The sequence below is a fragment of the Kogia breviceps genome, chromosome 11, assembly GCF_026419965.1.
Source record: "Kogia breviceps isolate mKogBre1 chromosome 11, mKogBre1 haplotype 1, whole genome shotgun sequence".
NCBI lineage: Eukaryota > Metazoa > Chordata > Mammalia > Artiodactyla > Physeteridae > Kogia > Kogia breviceps.
The window spans coordinates 57793207-57815933 of NC_081320.1; the positions used below are offsets into that span (position 1 = coordinate 57793207).

The window sequence follows — 22727 nt, forward strand, 5'->3', positions numbered from 1 at the left end:
TTTACCCATTTGTGATATGTTCTTTAGCTCCATGTGCGAGTGGGTTTGAGTCGACTGATTCCACTGTAGGAGTATGATTTCCCAGGTGTGTTAATCTATTAAAAAGTCATTTTTTAGCACTTCATAGCACCTCTGCATTTTTATGCCCTGGAACATTCTTTGTGATAAAAAAATGAGCAAATTATTTTCTAATGAATGGCAGGCTGAGTTCCTAAAATTATCAGTTACATAGAAGTCATTACTTTGCTTCAAACAACACAGAAAATCAAGGGGTGTGAAAAGGGAAAATCATTTATGAAGGCTGCATTAAATTCCCTTAAATCACTAACCATTCAGCTTTCAGAAGAGTTACATGGCAAACAACAGGCCCTTGAAATGATTAATTTCAGCATATGGGGGGGGTTAATAGATATTGTAACTTCAGTTTCTTCCACCTTGTTAGAGAACAAGAAACTTGCCACCTTCTACCTGCTCAGGGCAGCTCTGAGTGTAGAACTCTCACAGAATTAAGGGATTCAGTGAAGAAGAATAATTTAGCCTGGAGAGAAATGCTCTGGAGTAGCAGAGCATTGCCCTGTTTGCCCTCCACATACGCAATCACCCTCCCAGAGTGAGATTTGAGTTTAGCTCACATGCAACATTATATGCAACTGCAGGGCTCTGTACCAAATCTTAGGCTCTTTATGGTCTCTCCACCGTGGGATGGAGTGGTTTTAACAGATCTCAGTATGGTAAATTCAGCAGCACCTGCTAGCATGACTGTCAGTTCTTAGAAACTCTTACACTACAAGCTCACAAAGCATCTACTGATCAATGATGACAAAGGGCTTCTGTCAGGCCAGGGAAGCTGAGGAAAGTGCCAGGAGAGCTGGGCTGTTTATTTGTTGATGTCACCATGGATGGGAGCATTGTCCTGCTTCTTCATGCTCATCAAGCCTCAGGAAAACTTGAAATGTGGATTTACTGATTAAAATAAGGCATTTTTCAAAAATTGGGGGCAGGTTCTCTCAGCAGACTTCTGTCCTCAAACATAGCACGAAAGGTTAAAAAGAGAAACTGGGATTACCTATAGATGGTGGTTTGTTTCAATTCAGGGAACTCTATCTAAACCTTTCCCATATTTTTACACTTTGCCACTTGGGAGCATGTTCTTTGTTTCATTGCAAATCTGCTGACTAAGAAGCTTTGTCTGTAAAAAGAACTTTTCAGTTCTTGTTGCCTCAGGTTATTGAAATAGATTTAAACCAAATAAACATTTAATTCCTAAGGGACGGAGGGTGTGAAGATAAAAAATCACTTAACTAAGAGCAGTTCCATGGCAAGATGGGGCATCATTCAATTCTACATGGGTCACACCTTCCACCACAAAAGTAAGACCACCCATCGGTGCTAACAAAAAGAAGGTAAAAGTGTTTTGCTGACAAAAAACAGATTTGTAGACCATTTTGAGGACAGATTAATTTACTTAAATATGCAGAGAAGCAGGCTAAATGCGTCCATTCATCTACTCACTGAAGAAACATCTGTTCACTATGTACAAGGCACTGTGTGAGGCACATGGTGGTGACCATGATAGACACAGGACTGACCCTTGATAAACTGAGACTCGCATAGACAAAGTTTATAATTCAGTGGAACTTTAACTAGCTTGATACCATGGACCCATATATTAAGGAACTAAGGATTCAAGGCAGCTATTAAATTGGGGCTGAAACAAAAAACACAAAACTAAAGCAAACCAATCCCCCTAAACATGATGTTTTCTTCATAGGATTTTCTTTTTGTTTAAGTTCACAAATCTGTACAAGTTGATTTGGAAAGGATATGAGATAATAGAAGTAGATAAGTTTTAAAGCCTTCCCCACTCAGCCATAAGCATGCTTTAAGAAAAAGTTTGGAAAACCCTAGTGCTAGACCACTCTGGTTTGAGGTCATTTGGTGCTAGGACCTGTCAATTCAGAGATGAGAGGGCCACCATCTATAGAAGGCTCAGAATCTGCTTCTAATCTTTGTTTGTAAAAGCTTCTTGGTTTCCTAAGGAACATATGGCCTAGATGGAGAGTAAATATGTACCAGAGGGACTTAAAGATTAATTTAAGAGTATTCACAGATTCCTTCTTTATAATCCCCTGCTAAGAATAGTTCTGGCACTGCCACCTCAGTGTTTCCTCATACTGGCTAGCTGAAATGGATGAAGGGTGAGGTTGCCTTGTCGGGGAAGGCAGTCTGTGGAGTGGAAACCATTCTTTTCCCATCCCCTCACCATGGAGGATTGGGAGAAGGATTCTACTCAGGACACAACTCCCCCCCCCACAATTTCAATACATGTCTGCGGGTGCTCAAACCACCCTCCCCAGAGTGAGGCACTAGAGGGAGGGGGAGGACAAAGATCACCCTTCAGGATCCTGATCTGCCTGCAAATCCAAAAGTAGGGGTTACTGAAAGATAATGAGATGCTGACAGCCAAATGGGTGAATATTGCAAGGGGCCCCTGGTGCCTGGGGATGAGTCCCTGTCCATGGGAACTGTTGGAGGCACTGCTCATTCAACCACATGAAAGGAAACTTGTAGCATATATGACTGAGCAGGGAAGTTGCCTGATCCCCTAGATTCCCTCCCTCCTAAACACTCACTGTCATATTCTGCTTGCCAAAGGAGACAATGACCCTCGATGCCACAGAGATGTAGCTTAGGAGTAAGGGTCTCTCCACTTAAGGCTGGTGTCTGAAATTGCCTAAAGGCAGAATCCTTTAACCTGAGAGCTAGAAGGGGCCAGGGGTGTCCACTACTTAGAGACAGAAATTTCCAAACTGCATTATTAATGTAAAGACAAGACACTGACAAGATCTTAGACTTTGATATCTAATCCATGGGTGTCAGTTGGAAATCAACTGGAAATCAACCTAAATCTTGTTGTTAAGGAGTTTATTCATTCATTCAACAAATATTTACGGAGTGCTGGCACTGTTATCAAATTTGGAGATAAAGTAGTATATCAGAAATTTTGCTTTCACAGAGTTGACATCCTAGTTTGAGGAGAGGGGTTAAGAAGAATCTCATAATCTGGTAAACAACAAAGGCCTGTGATTGTTCAACTCTTAAGGCAATGCTCAGACCTCCAACCAACAGGAGTAAGATTAAAAAAGAAGTGGCATTGATCCCGCTTCTGACACCAATCCCACATCCCACTTGCTTGGTTTCTGTCTCTTTTTTTTTTTTTTGGCTGTCACCCACGGCATGCAGAACTTCCCTGATCCTGGTTTGGGGATCAAATGGTGACCCATGCAGTGGAAGCTCAGAGTCTTAACCACCAGACCACCAGGGGAGTCCACCAATCCCACTTCTGATTGCCTGAAGCCCTTGACAGAATGCAGTCAGCCACTTTCTAGGTAAACACTGGATATCTATTGAGGTTTTAGATGTAAGAGAAAATCCAAGGGCAGCTAAATTTTGCTTTGACTCTCACTGAGCCAACTCTTTGTAAAAGTCAGAGATTCCAGAAAAAAAAAAAAAAAGGGAAATGGAAAGATGTGAAAGGTTTCAAATGTTGGGGAGGTAAAGGTAGTAATAATAAAGTTGATATAAAACTGTCATTAACTAACTTTTGCTTTAAAAAATGGCCAATATGGAGACTGATTTCAAATTAAAATTTTTAAATGTGAGGATTTCTACTTTAAAATATGTGTACTATCCCACTGAAGAAAAGCCCATAATTAGACGGCTTCACTGGTAAATTCTACCAAACATTTAAAGAGGAATTAACACCAATCCTTCTCAAACTTTTCCAAAAAACTGAAGAGGAGGGAACACTCCCAAACTCATTTTACGAGACCAGCATTATCCTGATACCAAAACCAGAAAAGGACATTACTAGAAAAGTACAGGCCAATATCTCTGATGAATACAGATGTAAAAGTTCTCAATCACATACTAGCAAACCGAATTCAGCAGCACATTAAAAGAATCATTCACCATGATCAAGTGGGATTTATCCTGGGGATGCAAGGATGGTTCAACATATGCAAATCAATCAGTGTGATACATCATATTAACAGAATGAAAGAAAAGAAATATATGATAATCTCAATAGATGTGGAAAAAGCATTTTACAAAATTCAACATCCATTCATGATAAAAACTATTAACAAATTAGGAATAGAAGGAACACATCTCAACAAAATAAAGGCCATGTAAGACAGGCCCATAGCTAATATCATACTTAATGGTGAAAGGTTAAAAGCTTTTCCTCTAATATCAGGAAGAAGACAAGGGTGCCACACTATTCAACATAGCACTAGAAGTCCTAGCTAGAGTAATCAGGTAAGAAAAAGAAATAAAAGTATCAGAATTGGAAAGGAAGAAATAAAATTGTCTCTATATTCAGATGACATGATTTTACATACAGAAAATCCTAAAGACAACCATAAACCTGTTAAATCTAATCAATTATTTCAGTAAAGTTACATGATACAAATTAACACAGGAAAATCAGTAGTGTTTCTATATACTAACAACAAACTTTCAGAAAAAGGAATAAAGAAATCAACCACATTTACAAGAGCATCAAAAACAAAATACTCAGGAATAAATTTAACTATGGAGGTGAAAGATCTCTACTCTGAAAACTACAAGACATTGACAAAAGAAATTGAGGAAGAGGCAAATAAATGGAAAGGTATCTCATGTTCATGCAGAAGAGTACTGTTAAATTGTCAATACTACAAAAGCCATCTATAGATTAAATGCAATCCCTATCAAGATTCCAATGGTGGGACTTCTCTTGTGGTGCAGTGGTTAAGAATCTGCTTGCGAATGCAGGGGACATGGGTTTGAGCCCTGGTCCATGAAGATCCCACATGATGCAGAGTAACTAAGCCCCTATGCCACGACTACTGAGCCTGCACTCTACAGCCCATGAGCCGCAACTATTGAGCCCATGTGCCGCAACTACTGAAGCCTGTGTGCCAAGAGCCTGTGCTCCACAACAAGAGAAGCCACCGCAATGAGAAGTCCATGCACCACAATGAAGAGAAGCTCCTGCTCGCTGCAAGTAGAGAAAGCCCACATGCAGCAACGAAGCCCCAACACAGCCAATAATAAATAAATACATAAATAAAAATTTATATTAAAAAAAGATTCCAATGGCATTTTTTACAGAAGTAGAACAAACACTCCTAAAATTTATCCAGAACCACAAAATACCCTGAATAGTCAAAGAAATCCTGAGAAAGAAGAACAAAGCAGGAGGCATCACACTTCCTGACTTCAAGCTATACTCTAAAGCTATAGTCATCAAAACAGTATGGTATCAACATAAAAGCAGACAAATAGACCAATGAAACAGAATCAAGAGACCAGATATAAACCCAAGCATGTACAATAAACTAACATTTGACAAGGGAGCCAAGAATACTCAACGGAGAAAAGACAGTGTCTTCAATAAATGGTTCTGGGATAATTGGATAGTCACATGTAAAAGAATGAAACCAGACCCATAGCTTACACCACTCACAAAAATTAACTCCAAATGGATTAAACACATTTAAATGTAAGACCTGAAACCATGAAACTCTTAGAAGAAAACACAGGAACAAAGCTCTTTGATATGAGTCTTGGTAATGATTTTTTGGATACAACACCTAAAGGGCAAGAAACAAAATAAAAAATAAACAAGCAGACTACACTAAACTAAAAAGCTTCTGCACAGTAAAGGAAATCATCAACAAAATGAAGAGACAATCTATGGAATGGGAAAAACATTTGCAAACCATATACTGACCAGGGGTTAATATCCAAAATATATTTTAAAACTCATACAACTCAATAACAAAAAACCAAAAAACCCCATTAAAAAATGGGCAAAGGACCTGAATAAACATTTCTCCAAAGAAGATACATGAAAGGCCAACAGGCACATGAAAATATGCTCAACATCACTAGTCATTAGAGAAATACAAATCAAAAATATAATGAGATATCACTTCATTCCTGTTAGAATGGCCATCATCAAAAAGACAAGAGATGGGCTTCCCTGGTGGCGCAGTGGTTGAGAATCCGCCTGCCGATGCAGGGGACATGGGTTCCTGCCCCGGTCCAGGAAGATACCACATGCCGTGGAATGGCTGGGCCCGTGAGCCATGGCCGCTGGGCCTGTGCTTCCAGAGCCTGTGCTCCGCAATGGGAGAGGCCACAACAGTGAGAGGCCCGCGTACAACAACAACAAAAAGACAAGAGATAACAAATGCTGGCATGGATGTGAAGAAATGGGATCCCTTGTGCACTGTTGGTGGGAATGTAAATTGGTGCAGCCACTATGGAAAAAAGTATGGAGGAGCATCAAAAAGTTAAAAATAGAACTACCATATGATCCAGTAATCACATTTCTGGACTGTATCCAAAGGAAATGAAAAACACTAATTTGAAAATATATCTGTACCCCTATATGCACAGTAGCATTATTTACAATAGCCAAGACATGGAAACAACATAAGTGCCCATCAATGAATGAAATGGACAAAGAAGTTGTGGTATATACACACACACAATTACTAGAGTTACCCATAATTTATAAGGAAACTACATTAAACCGGTGCTAAGACAATACAATTTAAGTGTTAAAAGCTAACTTTTCGGGCTTCCCTGGTGGCACAGTGGTTGAGAGTTCGCCTGCCGATGCAGGGGACACGGGTTCGTGCCCCGGTCCGGGAAGATCCCACGTTCCGCGGAGCGGCTGGGCCCGTGAGCCATGGCCGCTGAGCCTGCGCGTCCGGAGCCTGTGCTCCGCAACGGGAGAGACCACAACAGTGAGAGGCCCGCGTACGGAAAAAAAAAAAAAAAAAAAAAAAAAAAAAAGCTAACTTTTCTAATTCAGAATTTTTTTTTAAGGGAGAGATGACCTTGTCAGTCTGAGATAAACAGTAGAGGCTAGCAGGAAGTCCAAAGCCTTTCTGAGGGAAGAAAAAAAATAGGCTTTAGCTTGTGCTTTTTTTTTTTTTTTTTTGCGGTACGCTGGCCTCTCACTGTTGCGGCCTCTCCCGTTGCGGAGCACAGGCTCCGGACGCGCAGGCTCAGCGGCCATGGCTCACGGGCCCAGCCGCTCCGCGGCATCGGGATCCTTCCGGACCGGGGCACGAACCCGCGTCCCCTGCATCAGCAGGCGGACTCTCAACCACTGCGCCACCAGAGAATCCCTAGCTTGGTATTTTGATTTGTAATTTGTGACTGTAAGTTATGCAGCTTCTAAGGTGAGAAAACAGGGGTGGAGGGTTTGAACCTCTCATTCTTTTCGTAAAAGGTGGAAAATGCTATAATATGCAAGACGATGTTATAAAGATGGTGTAGAAACAGAAAGGGTTAAGTCCCACATTCTTTTATTCATCCCTGGACAGATAGCCAGAAGCTGCAAGCCTCAGCACTTGTTAATAAAGGACTCTGGGGCTTCCCTGGTGGCGCAGTGGTTGAGAATCCGCCTGCCGATGCAGGAGACACGGGTTCGTGCCCTGGTCCGGGAAGATCCCACATGCCGCGGAGCAACTAAGCCCGTGAGCCATGGCCGCTAGGCCTGCGTGTCCGGAGCCTGTGCTCCGCAACGGGAGAGGCCACAACAGTGAGAGGCCCGCATACCGCAAAAAAAAAAAAAAAAAAAAAAAAAGGACCCTGAAAAAATACAAACTGCTGACTCAGGTTCATTGAGAAAACAATCCCTAAGCTAACTATTACATCCACTTAGAAAAATTAAAATTAGTGAATAAAAATAGTTCAATTTGTATTTATTTTGTATCTTTTATCATAAAGTTGGAGTTTTGTCTGAATTCAGGTTACAACTGAATATATTAAATAAAAATCTCCATTGTTACTGTTCCCCATGCAGATGGTTAATCTAAGCAGTTAGGTGAGGAGGAGGTGGGAACATGGCCCCATCAGGTGCAACTAGGAAGACTAATGGCTATTCAGCATATTTGGATTTTTTTAAATTAATGTTTTTATTAAATTATTTTTTAATTTTTATTTATTTTATTATTGGCTGGGTTGGGTTTTCATTGCTGCATGGGCTTTCTCTAGTTGTGGTGAGCGGGGGCTACTCTTCATTGCGGTGTGTGGGCTTCTCACTGAAATGGCTTCTCTTGTTGTGGAGCACGGACTCTAGGCACGCAGGCTTCAGTAGTTGTGACACACAGGCTCAGTAGTGTGGCTCGCAGGCTCTAGAGTGCAGGCTCAGTAGTTGTGGCACATAGGCTTAGTTGCTCCGTGGCAGGTGGGATCTTCCAGGACCAGGGCTCAAACCTGTGTCCCCTGCATTAGCAGGTGGATTCCTAACCACTGTGCCACCAGGGAAGCCACATATTTGGATTTTAATAAAAGACCATATCCCACATTTGGAGTTATTATTAGATCCTATTTAGAAATTAAGAAAATGCTTTTGTGATTCATTTCTGTGGACATCACCCAGTTACCACAGGAGGCAAAACTGGGGTTGCATGGTATTTTGATCCATACAAGAAAACGGATATTGGTACCAAACATTTCTATAGTTTTAAGTTTCTAACTTCTGCTTTTTTGTCTTAATGTGAAAATACGAATCTCTGGAGATAGGCCAAAGATGTTTAAACACTATTTTTAAAGATACTGTGGGGCTTCCCTGGTGGCGCAGTGGTTGAGAATCCGCCTGCCGATGCAGGGGTCACGGGTTCGTGCCCTGGTCCGGGAAGATCCCACATGCCGCGGAGCAACTAAGCCCGTGAGCCATGGCCGCTAGGCCTGCGTGTCCGGAGCCTGTGCTCCGCAACGGGAGAGGCCACAGCAGTGAGAGGCCCGCATACCGAAAAAAAAAAAAAAAAAAAAAAAAAAAAAAAAAAAAAAAAGATACTGTGGAACCTCCTAGAGTAACGGAAATAAAAACAAAAATAAACAAATGGGACTTAATTAAACTTAAGAGCTTTTGCACAGCAAAGGAAACCATAAACAAGATGAAAAGACAACCCTCAGAATTGGAGAACATATTTGCAAATGAAACAACAGACAGGATTAATCTCCCAAATATACAAACAGCTCATGGAGCTCAACATCAAAAAACAAAAAATCCAGTTAAAAAATGGGCAGAAGACCTAAATAGACATTTGACGAAGGAAGACATACAGATGGCCAAGAGGCACATGAAAAGATGCTCAACATCACTAATTATTAGAGAAATGCAAATCAAAACTACAATGAGGTATCACCTCATACCAGTCAGAATGGCCATTATCAAAAAAGCTAGAAACAAATGCTGGAAAGGGTGTGGTGAAAAGGGAACCCTCCTGCACTGTTGGTGGGAATGTAAATTGATACAACCACTATGGAGAACTGTATGTGGGTTCCTTAAAAAACTAAAAATAGAACTGCCATATAACCCAGCAATCCCACTACTGGGCATATACCCTGAGAAAACCATAATTCAAAAAGAGACATGTACCACAATGTTCATTGCAGCTCTATTTACAATAGCCAGGACATGGAAGCAACCTAAGTGTCCACTGACAGATGAATGGATAAAGAAGATGTGGCACATATATACAATGGAATATAACTCAGCCATAAAAAGAAACGAAATTGAGTTATTTGTGAGGTGGATGGACCTAGAGTCTGTCATACAGAGTGAAGTAAGTCAGAAAGAGAAAAACAAATACCGCACGCTAACGCATATATATGGAATCTAAAAAAAAAAAAAAGGTACTGATGAATCTAGTTTCAGGGCAGGAATAAAGAGGTAGACATAGAGAATGGACTTGAGGACTTGGGGTGGGAGGGGGAAGCTAGGGCAAAGTGAGAGTAGCAACGACATGTATACACTACCGAGTGTAAAATAGTTGGTTGGTGGGAAGCAGCTGCTTAGTGCAGGGAGATTGGCTCGGTGCTTTGAGCGATGACCTAGAGGGGTGGGATAGGGAGGATGGGAGGGAGGCTCCAGAGGGAGGGGATATGGGGACATGCGTATGCATATGGCTGATTCGCTTTGTTGTGCAACAGAAACTAAAACAGTATTGTGAAGCAATTATACTCCAATAAAGATCTATTAAAAAAATAAATAAAATAATGCAAAAAAAGATACTGTGGAATATAAAAATGTAATGTGACTATAAAATATTAATTTTTATAAAAAGCTGTAATTCTCATCTTTTATGAGTTGATCCTTGAGGCATCCCTATACAGTGGTGTAAAAACTATGGCCCATCAAAACTGTCCCACTTAAATTAGGTAAAGTTTTAAGTGTCTCTAATAATTCTTGATATTGACTTGGCTGTATTTACTGGCATCTTTGATTGTATATATACAGTTATAATATTAGGTAATAAACACCTTTACATATTCAAAGGCATTTATAAAGGATACTAATTACTGTTCAATATTAAAATGGCCTGAAGTTCTCTTCTGTGATAATAACACCAGTTTCCATTAGGAAAAAAATTAAAGGAGAAGGAGCCGATATTTTCCATGCGCCCCTCCAAAATCTACCCTCCACCTTTCTCTCCTGTTCTGTGCCCTCCATGGCTGGGCTGTTGTGGACTGTATCAATGGACTGTCTCGCCCTTCAGGTTCTGAACTGGATTCAGCTAAAGAGAGGCACCAGTAGAAGATTAGTGAGTGAGAGGAGAATGCAACTGAGGCATCTATTCCTTCAGTACCTCCTTGCTGGGACTCACGTTAGTTACCTTCAACCCTCCCCCTCAGGTCTCAGCTCCTGTAAGGTGGCCTGCTCCCACAGCTACCTTCTCCACGTCTGGCAAGAGCTTCCTGCCCTTGCCCTTTCTGTCCCTGAGATGCTAATGACTTACTATCCCCAAGGTGCTACCCCATCCCTATTGTTTCTTTTCTTTTTTTAAAAAAAATTTATTTCATTATTTTATTTTTTGGCTGTGTTGGGTCTTTGTTGCTGCGCGCAGGCTTTCTCTAGATGTGGTGAGTGGGGGCTACTCTTCATTGCGGTGCAAGGGCTTCTCATTGCAGTGGCTTCTCTTGTTGCAGAGCATGGGCTCTAGGTGCACAGGCTTCAGTAGCTGTGGCACGTGGGCTCAGTAGTTGTGGCTCATGGGCTCTAGAGCACAGGCTCAGTAGTTGTGGCTCACGGGCTTAGCTGCTCCGTGGCATGTGGGATCTTCCCGGACCAGGGCTCGAACCCGTGTCCCCTGCATTGGCAGGCAGATTCTTAACAACTGTGCCACCAAGGAAGCCCCCCTGTTGTTTCTTTTAATCTTGCCCACACCTTTGCTAACAGTCCCTTCATTAAGCTCTCCCTAAACTACTTCCTTTTTAGAGTAACTTTCTTTCTTGCTGGGGCCACAACTGACACAGAGAGTTTAGGCCAAGTGTGAAAGACAGGTTATTCCTTTCACTATCTACCACTTTTATGAAATTCTATCTAAGATATTAGTTGTCTTATATTTATATATTCTTCGAAGCCAACTCTAGGGAGCCTGAGCCAAGAATCAAAACCAGAAAAGAAAGATTTCTGAAGTCTTAGACAAGAGTATCCAATGTGGTCTTTAGAAATACAATATATAACATTGTGCAAAGACAGGAAAAAAAACTCCTATTCAAACAAAGCAAAAAAAAAAGTTACACTTAAAATATCCATATAAACTTATGACTTTTTGAGATTACTTATTTCTATTTCAGGTCTACAATAATTTAAGCAATCTCTAGTAGTTATGGGGAACAAACTAATGTGCACTCAATGGAGACCAGATTCCCTGCTTGGGACAGGAAAACCAAAGATGAGAGTGCATTCTGAGCACTAGACAAGGTTCTGGAAGCATGGATTCCTGACGTTGGAAAAGAATTCCTGACCTTCCTCAGCCACATACACCACAGATGGCTGCTGAGCACCAGGATGACCCAATAGCTCATGCAAGGCTAGGGGCTAGCTGGACAGGTGTGGCTGGGTCAAGGAAGCAAGACAGTCCGGTGTGCTAAAGCGAAGCTGAAGTGGGTGACCAGGATGCTCGGTAAGCACCTGGAAGGGACTACATATTGGTAGGTGTAGCCTAGTATTCTTTTTTTTTTTTTTTTTTGCGGTACGCGGGCCTCTCACTGCTGTGGCCTCTCCCGTTGCGGAGCACAGGCTTCGGAGGTGCAGGCTCAGCAGCCATGGCTCACGGGCCCAGCCGCTCCGCGGCATGTGGGATCCTCCCGGACCGGGGCATGAACCCGTGTCCCCTGCATTGGCAGGCGGACTCTCAACCACTGTGCCACCAGGGAAGCCCCCTAGTATTCTTTTGAGAGCAATCACACATTTCTCTTAGCTTTCCCACCTGTTGAAAGACTGAAACTGAAGATCGTATGGCTTCTGAAGAATAAGAACTCACAGTGTGTTAGAATTATACGAAAAAGCATAGTCAAAAGCCTTCCAGCTACTTAAAAATCAAATGAGTCTAATTAGAAACAATCTGTGACTATCATAAATTTTAGGAAGTAGGAATTCAGTTGCTTAAAAACTGATTGATACATAATGTGCAGCTGCATTCAAGGTACTGTTCTCAATATGACAGATGCCACACGCATCTCACAGGTTCTAAGGTGGAAAGGGATTTAAACCAGAAGTAGAACTGCCTGAAACATTGGTAGGAGGCAAAATAAGTCCCTGCACTGAGTGGGTGTTCCAAGCTCAGATCTCTTGTGGTCCTCAAATATCTCTCCCATTAGTCTTATTGGTGCATGCCTCGGCACAGGTACACAGAACAGGCACCCACGTATCTGCAGGTATACACAGACGGGAACAATGAAGGAAGGTCAAGGACAGTCCCTGGTCAGTAGGGCTTGAAGTAGTCAAAGGGAGCATTGTCAAGGTTGACACTCCTGAATATTCCCAGGGAGAACCTGGGTGTTTGTTGCCTGGCCCCCTGCACCTGACGTCTGAGATGCTGAGCATTTGCCTCTCTCTCATGCCTGGCGTGCTGGAGTCTGTGGAACCCATTTTGCACTCCAGGTGGAGGACTCAGGTAAGCTGTCTGCCTTACTTATTGTTTGGAGTCCCCCCTACCCCAAGGGCTTGGTCCTGCCCCACATTCCCTCTCATCCGGCTTTCTCACAAATTCTCTGAATGCCTGCCTTGCCTGGCACCCCTTTCTTTTGCAGCTTGGAAGCTGCTTACAGTCCTGTCTCTGAGGTTCAAGCTTCCCTAAAATTACTGACAAGGATTGGAGGAGACTGCTTGTTCTCAGTTCTGATTAGGAACTGACTCATGCCCATGGAGGCTGCTAACTCAGACACTAGTTACTGCTCCTTCTCTCCTCGCCCGTTCCTGGTGTGGTCCTGCTTAGCTCCCAGCATGCTGTGCAGCTGGCATCCTGCTCTATGGTTACAGCCCCCTCTGGGAACTGATGCTGTCAAGGCTTCTTAAAGTTATCAAAGACGCTGCTATGTATAGAAAAGGCTTGACTATTCCTTTGGACCCTGTATTTATATCTTAAAACTGTATTCTTCACTGCATGTTTTAATCACTACACCCTGGTGTGAATTATTTTTTTAAATGCCAGTGAAGTGGTGAAATGCCTACCTCTGTATCTCATAACATTATGAAGCATTTTTTTCTTTCATATTAAAAAAAAGTCAATCCTGTGTATGCTAATCTATGACGATCTTGTGTGATGAAGAAAATGAGGGAGCTTCAAAATTCTGGATTTTAAGACTGAAAATTCTTAGGGTTCTCTCTATCTTCACCTTTCTTACCTCTTCCTAAATTGGGCAGGTATGAGATTTTTACAGACTTGCCCAAAGAGACACCAAGACCAAGAGAGGTTCAGGTGAACCTTACTTTAGGTTAGAAACTAGCTGTAGTGTTTGGATTTAGGAATGTGATTAGATTTCTATATCTAATGGCCAGTCTAAATCTCAGCATGATGAATCACTGAGTTGTAGCAATCAGCCAGAAGCAACTTTGGAATAATAGCCAAGTCAACTCATTTCATAATGTTATGTGAAACTGGAAAGGTTGGGTTTTTTTTTTTTTCCAAAGAATGTGTAATTTAGGCCAAATGTTTATTTTAGAGTAGATTATTTAAGTGGGAAGCTTATTCATGTACTTATGTGCATATGATTTTTAAAAACTTTTCTTTCTTTATTCTTAGAATTAGTTCCTTTAAAAATATTTCTTCTTTGTGGCCACTAAAAAACCATGTTGCAAGCAAAATAAACTATAATTTACAGATTATTGCAGAAAAATCTCTATTTTTTTTTTTTTCATTAAAAGAGAACTCTGAACCCTCATAGTAACATTTAACAAAGATGCCAGGGAAGAATTAGGGTTTTTTTTTTTTTTTTTGCATCAATTCAATTTTCTTGCCTGTAGCACACCCACCATTTATCAGGCTTATTTTAACATCTGGCACTAAACTGAAGCAGGAGGGGAAATGACATTTTATTTCTTTGTATTTAAATTTCCACCTAATAGTAAAAGGTGATAGATTAGATTTAGTAAATACTTACTAGGCAGAAAGCCATGCTGAATGCAAAAAACAACTTGAACCGCATTAATTATACATCATGGGACCAAGGTACATGTGAACACTGAACCCATGTCAGTGGAAAGAGCCCACAGAGAATTCTTAAACATCTTTGAGATCCATGAAACTCTCTTTAGATGTTAGAGTTTTTATTCAATATTTATCCTCCTTAGTATGAATATGGTAAATCAAGTAATTGTAGTAATTATGAGTTTTTGTTTGTTTTTTAGAAATGCTAAAGTGTTTTATCAATACTTAGAGTAGCACATCAGAAAGCACACCAAAATAATACCAGAAACCCTCTTTCTACACAGAGGATCCACAGCAACAAAATCAAATTGGTTAGCCTGGAATGGTCAAACACGTCTGAACAAATCTGGGCAGGTGAAGACACAGTAAGAGAAGGCACACCAAGTGATACGGTGTAATGCACAGACTCTGGGCAGAATGGAAGATTATTTTTCACAATCCACAGATATTCCTCCTAGACCTGAGAAGCCTGCCTTCCCCCCACCTCCCCAGTCAGCATGCTCCCCCATCAGCCATCACATTCAGGACAGGTTTGGGCTGCTCTGACATCCTCTCTCGGCAAAGGGAAGCCTGGCCTAACTAAATCTCATGTCTAATCAAGTCATTTTCCATAAACAACCTCTGCAAAGTGTAACCCACCCTTTCCTCACATTAAAGGCTGTGGGCAGTTTCCCTCAGCTTAAGCCTGTGTGCCGGTTAAGACTCTGTGCATATACATAAATAAAGACTAGCTTAAGTAGCAACTTTGAGTGCAAAGAAAATGCACTCTGGTTTCAACGAGTTTCTGGTCAAGTGTAATAAATGCAAGCAAACCTGGCAACACCATACCTTTCTTCCACTGAAACTTCTTTCATCTGCTGGTGTGGTTTGGTGCCTTCCATTTCCCTGATGCTCACAGCATAGATCTTGGTGGTGTAATCGATGGCCTTTTCTCTAGCAACGTCACTGTCGTAGCCTCAAACAGAAAGACACGGGAAGGGAGCAGAGTTGGTTTGCGGTGGTGCGGGAGGGGGTGTGAAGGAAGGCGTGGTTGGCACAAGGCACTGGGCTCACCTCCATCCTCCTCTGCATCAGTGTCCGACTCTTCACTGTCCACCAGCTTGCTCTCCTGGGTCCCCACAAACTCCCTCGTCCAGATCATCAGGGCCGTGTCGGCACCGCCCACCGTGAGCAGCACAGAGTCGTTGTGCAGCCATCTCACGTTGGTGACGTGGGCACTGTGCCCCACGTACCTCTTGAATCTCGCGTGCTGGCCCTGCAAAGCCAGAAAGTGGCAATGACCCCACTGGGAGTCTCATTATTCCTGTTTCTGGACTATTTCATCCCTGTTACTCTCTAGAGTGGTTTCCACTGGATACAAAGGAAACGATTCATGTAAGTAGTAATTTCCCTATATTTTTCTAGAGTGTAAACTCCACGAGGGCAGGGATTAGCTCTCTTTCTTCCCTAAAGCATTTCCTGCCTTGTAGGTCCTCAATAGATAGTCTGTGAGGGAATGCATAAAATGTAAGCTACAGAACCTATTTCTGGAAGGAGCCTGAAGAAAATATAAAAAGCTTGCTTCTGCTCCTTTCAAGTATCAAATGTGCATATTCTCCATAGGTCTCTGGTGCAAACTCTTGATGGTGAGTCTGGTTGAAATTTGAGATCAGAAGTGTCTCCCTAGTCATCCCCCACAGGGGGTTTTGTACCACAGCTCAGGCTGTGACAGAAGAGCAAGGGCCTTCCTATGATCCTGGGGCAGCAAGTTAAGATTTAAAACGAACTCAACAGTTTCTGTCACAGACACTGGAAACAATTCCTAACACTAGAAACACTCAAGTAACTGATGTTAAAACAAAGTAGGCTCAGGCTTCCCTGGTGGCGCAGTGGTTGGGGGTCCGCCTGCCGATGCAGGGGACACGGGTTTGTGCCCCGGTCCGGGAAGATCCCACATGCCGCGGAGTGGCTGGGCCCGTGAGCCATGGCCGCTGAGACTGTGCGTCCAGAGCCTGTGCTCCGCAACGGGAGAGGCCACAGCAGTGAGAGGCCCGCGTACCACAAAAATAAAATAAAAAGGAGCTTACTTTGTTTTTGTGTGTTGTTTGTTTTTTAAGGTGCCATGTCAACTTGTTTATTAATTGGATTTTTCAGTTCATGTCTTTATTTTGAGGGGGGTTGATGTTGTTTGTTTTTGCCTTTTTCTATGAGCCTACTTTGTTTGTTTGTTTGTGTGGTATGCGGGCCTCTCACTGCTGTGGCCTCTCCCGTTGCGAAGCACAGGCTCTGGACGCGCAGGCTCAGCAGCCATGGCTCACGGGCCCAGCCGCTCCGTGGCACATGGGATCCTCCCGGACTGGGGCACGAACCCGTGTCCCCTGCATTGGCAGGCGGACTCTCAACCACTGCACCACCAGGGAAGCCCAGTAAGCTCCTTTTTAAACAAACATAACCAAATAAACAGAACCCAGTTTATCAGTCACTGCTGAAAGCTCTTCAGAGCGGCACCCAGGCCACACCACCCCAGTGGGGAAGGATGAGGGTTGCTCATCCTTCAGGAGCTCACCCCGGTGCAGTCCTGACAAGCGGTGAGAAGCCCATGCTGGCACCAGAGACCAGCTTCCATTTGTGACACACGAGCCACAGCCTGGCAAAGACAGCTCCAGCAGGAGCCACTGAGAGAGGCAGAGTTTTTCCATCCTCTCAGTGACTCCCAGGGAATACCTTATGCAACGTGGGAAGCTGCATGCACTTTCTGAGGTCATGCGAGGGCCACTGGTGTCTCAGATGAAAACTTTATTCAATCACTGACAAGAGGATTCCAGACGGTTTTGGACAGGCGTGCCGGGAAACCTGAAACCAGCCCAGAGGCACGGCAGGAGACAGAGGCAGGAGAGTGCGAGACTTTGAAAAATACTCTTGGTCAAGATCTCTGTGTATCTGGCTGACCCCTAGCTGACAGCAGAGTGGAAGTGCCCACCCCTCGGCAGAGTACTAAGTCTAGAAAGATTAGGGAAGCAAGCAGGCAGGCAGCATTTCTAGGAAGCCCTCCAGAGCCACTATTTGCTAGAGAATAGGCAGAGCAAAGTAAGGATTTCCAAGGGAAACAACTGTGTGACCACGTGAGATCCAGAAGGCATGGAAACAAAGAGGACGGTCAGAGTGGCTACAGCCATGTGTCCTGCTGGTCTTCCTCCTGGAAGCGGGAACTGACCCATTTTATCAACTACAAATGTAAGCTGGTCTCTTGAGAAGAGGAGAAAGTGAAAGAGCTTGAGAAATGCCTCTCTCTACTCCTACATCTAGACAGGATAGAAGAAACCAAAAAGAAAAATACGAAGGAAAAACTATTCTAAAGTGATCAGAATTAGGTAGCAGGGCAAAAGAAAGTGCCACACGGGAGAAAGAGAAAGAGGAAAAAGTTCTAAGTCACTGAAGCTGTTTAACAAAGCTGAGATTCTTTTAGCAGAGATGATTCAAGATTCTTAGAATAGGAAACAAGATCACTGCTCCACAGAACAATAATGGGAATTCACAGTTGCTAGAAGGTTCCAGGAATCTAGCTGCTCCCCCAGGAGCAGGGTGTTTGGTGGTTCCCTGAGGGCCTATGGACGGAGTCTCCTGGAGACCTGGCACAGCAGGTCAGATGAGCTGTCTTTCTGGGTCATCATGCCAAACTATGCATTTTTGTAACACCCATCAGGACTCACTACCACAACCTTCCTCTTCCATTGGGTCATGAAAGAATAGAGAATCTAGAATATGTCTTCAGAGTGCTGGTTGTTAACTGCTTTTAGGTGAGAAATTCCTGAGAATCTGATGAAAGCTATGTACTCTTTCCCCACGTTCACAACATTTTACATATAGCTTCTGTCTGTAAAATTTTACATACAAGGTTCTTCTTTGAAGAGCCACTCTCTAGAGCCTTTGACATTCTGAAAAGGAAACTTAACAACTTGAGGGTAGATTTTAAAAATGTATGGGAATGTAAATTGATGCCGCCACTATGGAGAACAGTATGGAGGTTCCTTAAAAAAACTGAAAATAGAACTACCGTATGACCCAGCAATCCCACTACTGGGCATATACCCTGAGAAAACCATAATTCAAAAAGAGTCATGTACCACAATGTTCACTGCAGCTCTATTTATAATAGCCAGGACCTGGAAGCAACCTAAGTGTCCATCGACAGATGAATGGATAAAGAAGATGTGGCACATATACAGAATGGAATATTAGTCAGCCATAAAAGAAACAAAACTGAGTTATATGTAGTGAGGTGGATGGACCTACAGTCTGTCATACAGAGTGAAGTAAGTCAGAAAGAGAGAAACAAATACCATATGCTAACACATATATATGGAATCTAAAAAGAAAAGAAAAAATGGAACCGAGGGGCAGGATAGAGATGCAGAATAAAGATGCAAATGTAGAGAATGGACTTGAGGACATGGTGAGTGGGAAGGGTGGGCTGGGACGAAGTGAGAGAGTGGCATGGACATATACACACTACCAGATGTAAAATAAATAGCTGGTGGGAAGCAGCTGCATAGCACAGGGAGATCAGCTCGGTGCTTTGTGATCACCTAGAGGGGTGGGATAGGGAGGGTGGGAGATGCAAGAGGGAGGAGATATGGGGATATAGGTATATGTATAGCTGATTCACTCTGTTATAAAGCAGAGACTAACACACCATTGTAAAGTAATTATACTCCAATAAAGATGTTAAAAAATTAAAAAAAAATAAATGTAAATGACATGATGGTACCTTAACCTCTCTGACAGAGTGAAGGGGAACAGCACTGGAAAGGAAGGGAGGCTATGGAAAGCAATCGGCTAGCTATATGGATGGAGTTAAAGGACAGTATCAGGTTTTCTGGGATGTGGTTGAAGGTACTGGACAAATGGGTGGGCTCTGACAAAGGAGAGTCTATCTTATGGAGGCTGGAAACAATGTGATTATCAGGGGACTAATACCCACATTGAGATTTTAAACTGTAAAACTGCATATATAAGGACTTAGGTTTGTCATGGATTGAAAAATGCCTGGAAGAGAGATCTAGTAACTCATAGCAAAGGAGAACAAGGAAAAGGGTTAAGAAGAAGACATGACATTAGACTCTAACAAATGGAACTTGAATTTTGGACAAAGAGCTACGTGATGATAATACAGTCTCATAGGCATCACCAAGACTTGATGACGTGGTATTCAGTGCTAGAACACTGCAATGGGATGCTGTCTTAGTCTGGTAGGGCTGCCATAAAAAAATCCACATGTTGGGTGGCTTAAACAAGAGATATTTATTTCTTATGGTTCTGCAGGCTGGGAAGTTTAAGATCAAGGTGCCAGCCAATTTGGCTTCTGGTGTGGGCTCTCCCACTGGCTTGTGGACCCCTTATATTGAGCACATAGAAAGTTCCTATCTAGCCTTTCCTCAGTGTGAGTGTGCATGGGGAGAGGAAGTGAGCTCATTGGTGTCTCTTCTTATAAGGACACTAATCCTATTGGATCAGGGCCCCACACTTATAACCTCATTTTTACCTTAATTATTTCCATAAATGCCCTCTCTACATATCCAGTCACAATGGATGTTAGGGCTTCAACATATGAACTTTGACAGGGATGCAAACATTCAGTCCATAACAGTGGGTGAAGTGTGGCCAACACACACAGAGCATTGGAGGAGTGACTGTACAGCTAGAAATGTTCATCAACCTGGGTCCATGAATTTGGGTGGGAAAGAGTGCCAGGAAAATCAGATGGACGAAAAGAAGGAGAGAAGTGATACTATCAAAGTGCTTTATATGGGTTAGTAATTTTCAAATGCTTTTAAATTATGAAATTTTTTCTTCAATCAAATCTTACACAGTACAACTCAAGAATAAAAAGAGAACCAATCCAATGTAAAATAGTGGACAAAAGATTTGTACAAACACTTCACAAATGACCAGTAAGCAAATGAAAAAGTACTTAGCATGATTAGTCATCAGGGAAACGTAAGTTACAAACACAATAAGATCACACTACCTACTCCTCAGGACAGCTAAATTTTACAAGTCTGACAACACTGAATTATCAACTGGAAATCTCTTACATTTCTGGTGAAAACGTAAAATGATACAGTCATTTTGGAAAAAGATTTGGCAGTTTCTTAAAAAGTTAAACACACATTTTTCCCAATAACCCAGAAATTCCACTCCTATATATTTATTTAAAAGAAAGAAAATATATGTCCACAGAGATCTGTCCAAAAATGTTCATAGCAGCTTCATTATAACCAAACATGGGAAAAGCCTGTATCTACCAACAGCTGTGTGGATAAACAAACTTTGCTATATCCACACAATGGAATTCCACTCAGCTAAAAAAGGAAAGGATTATTGTTACACACAACATGAAGAAGTCTCAGAAACATTATCTGAGTGAAAGAAGCCAGAAACAAAATGGTTCCTAATTGATCATTCCATTTATATGAAGTTCTGAAACAGGGAAAACTAATCTATGGTAAAAAAAAAAAAAACATTGGAATAGTTTTTTTCATCTGAGGGTGGAGTGGGGGTGGGGATTGACCCAGAAGTTAGCATGAGGAAACCTCCTGGGGTGACGATAATATTCTATATCTTGAGAAGTGTTTGGATTATACAGGTGTACGTGTTTGTCAAGGCTCATCAAAAGGAACCTTAAAACTGGTGCATCTCAACTACACATAAATTTTCCTTAAAAAATACTTAAAAAATATTGAACCCTAGGTAATGATATGTAAGTTGAAACAGCTAGGGGTAAGTATCCTGATGTCAACAATTTACTATGAGTCACAGAATCTAAGTGGTGGGTTTCTGGGAGTTCACTGTATCATTCTTTCATCTTACCTGTATGCTTGAAAATTTTCATAACAAAATCTTGGAAAATATCTTACACAGAAGCTCAATGTATAAAATACAAAAACACAGAGTGACTCTGGTTGGAGCAGGAGTGGGGCCCCAGAGCCCCTACCTTGTTTTCTGGGGTTGTCCCTGAGGAGCCTTCCTGGAACTCTGGGAGGTGGAAGAACACAGCTTGAAATCACTGCGATAGGTAGACAGCCCTCCTGCTCAGGCTGGGGATGTGGATGATGAACTCCCAAGACCAACACGAAATCTAGCTCAGGAGCAAGATGCAGTAGTACCGTGGGGATTTCAGGTACCTAAACACCTGCCCAAACCTTAGTCCCCTAAAACCAGGGTATCACTAGCTTCTTGACTCTTCCTGCTAGCAGTCTCAATTCAAAAAATGTAGAAATAGTGAGGAGAATTGCTACACAGAACTGAGTTCTCATCGAATAGGAAGGGCTGATAGGTGACAGTAAAGTGATGAGTCATTGGGAGAAGGCTACCAGATGGCTTTGGGATTAGGGATGGACAATGAAGGGAACACTGGACATAATCCGAAGTGTACATTAGAAAAGGCTACCCACAATGATAACCTGATGAGATTCTAACAAATGAAGAAGGAAAGAGGAAGGCATCTAAAGAAACCAAAGTGGCTGAAGAGGTAGCTGGAGCAAATAACCAGGGATGAACACAAAAGTCTTCTACAGACAACTGTAGTACTGTTTCAAGAAAACAAAAGTCAAAAACTAAGAAAACTGAAAGGATTTTAAAGATGTAAACCCACACACAAATGGTCACCTTATCTTTGATAAAGGAGGCAAGAATACATAATGGAGAAAAGACAGCCTCTTCAATAAGTGGTGCTGGGAAAACGGGACAGCTACATGTGAAAGAATGAAATTAGAACACTTCCAAACACCATACACAAAAATAAACTCAAAATGGATTAAAGACCTAAATGTAAGGCCAGACACTATACAACTCTTAGAGGAAAACATAGGCAGAACACTCTATGACATAAATCACAGCAAGATCCTTTTTGACCCACCTCCTAGAGAAATGGAAATAAAACCCCAAATAAACAAATGGGACCTAATGAAACTTAAAAGCTTTTGCACAGCAGAGGAAACCATAAGCAAGATGAAAAGACAACCCTCAGAATTGGAGAAAATATTTGCAAATGAAGAAACTAACAAAGGATTAATCTCCAAAATATATAAACAACTCATGCAGCTCAATATCAAAAAAAAATCAACCCAATCCAAAAATGGGCAGAAGATCTAAATAGACATTTCTCCAAAGAAGCTATACAGACTGCCAAGAAACACATGAAAGGATGCTCAACATCACTAATCATTAGAGAAATGCAAA

The 22727-nt window shown here is 42.1% G+C and overlaps 2 protein-coding genes across 6 annotated transcripts in view; both read right to left on the bottom strand.

Annotated features, from left to right (window-relative positions):
* The window catches only part of RPS27A (ribosomal protein S27a), a 394104-nt gene that overhangs the window by 294430 nt on the left and 76947 nt on the right, over positions 1-22727 (bottom strand). The window lies entirely within an intron of this gene.
* EML6 (EMAP like 6) overlaps positions 1-22727 on the bottom strand; it is a 345807-nt gene that overhangs the window by 35674 nt on the left and 287406 nt on the right. For all 5 annotated transcript variants that reach the window (XM_067007573.1, XM_067007577.1, XM_067007575.1 and 2 more), the window contains 2 exons: positions 15561-15762; positions 15336-15462 (listed from right to left, as the gene is read on the bottom strand). In XM_067007573.1, coding sequence (XP_066863674.1) covers positions 15336-15462; positions 15561-15762 — 329 coding nt within the window. The remainder of the gene's footprint in view (positions 1-15335; positions 15463-15560; positions 15763-22727) is intronic.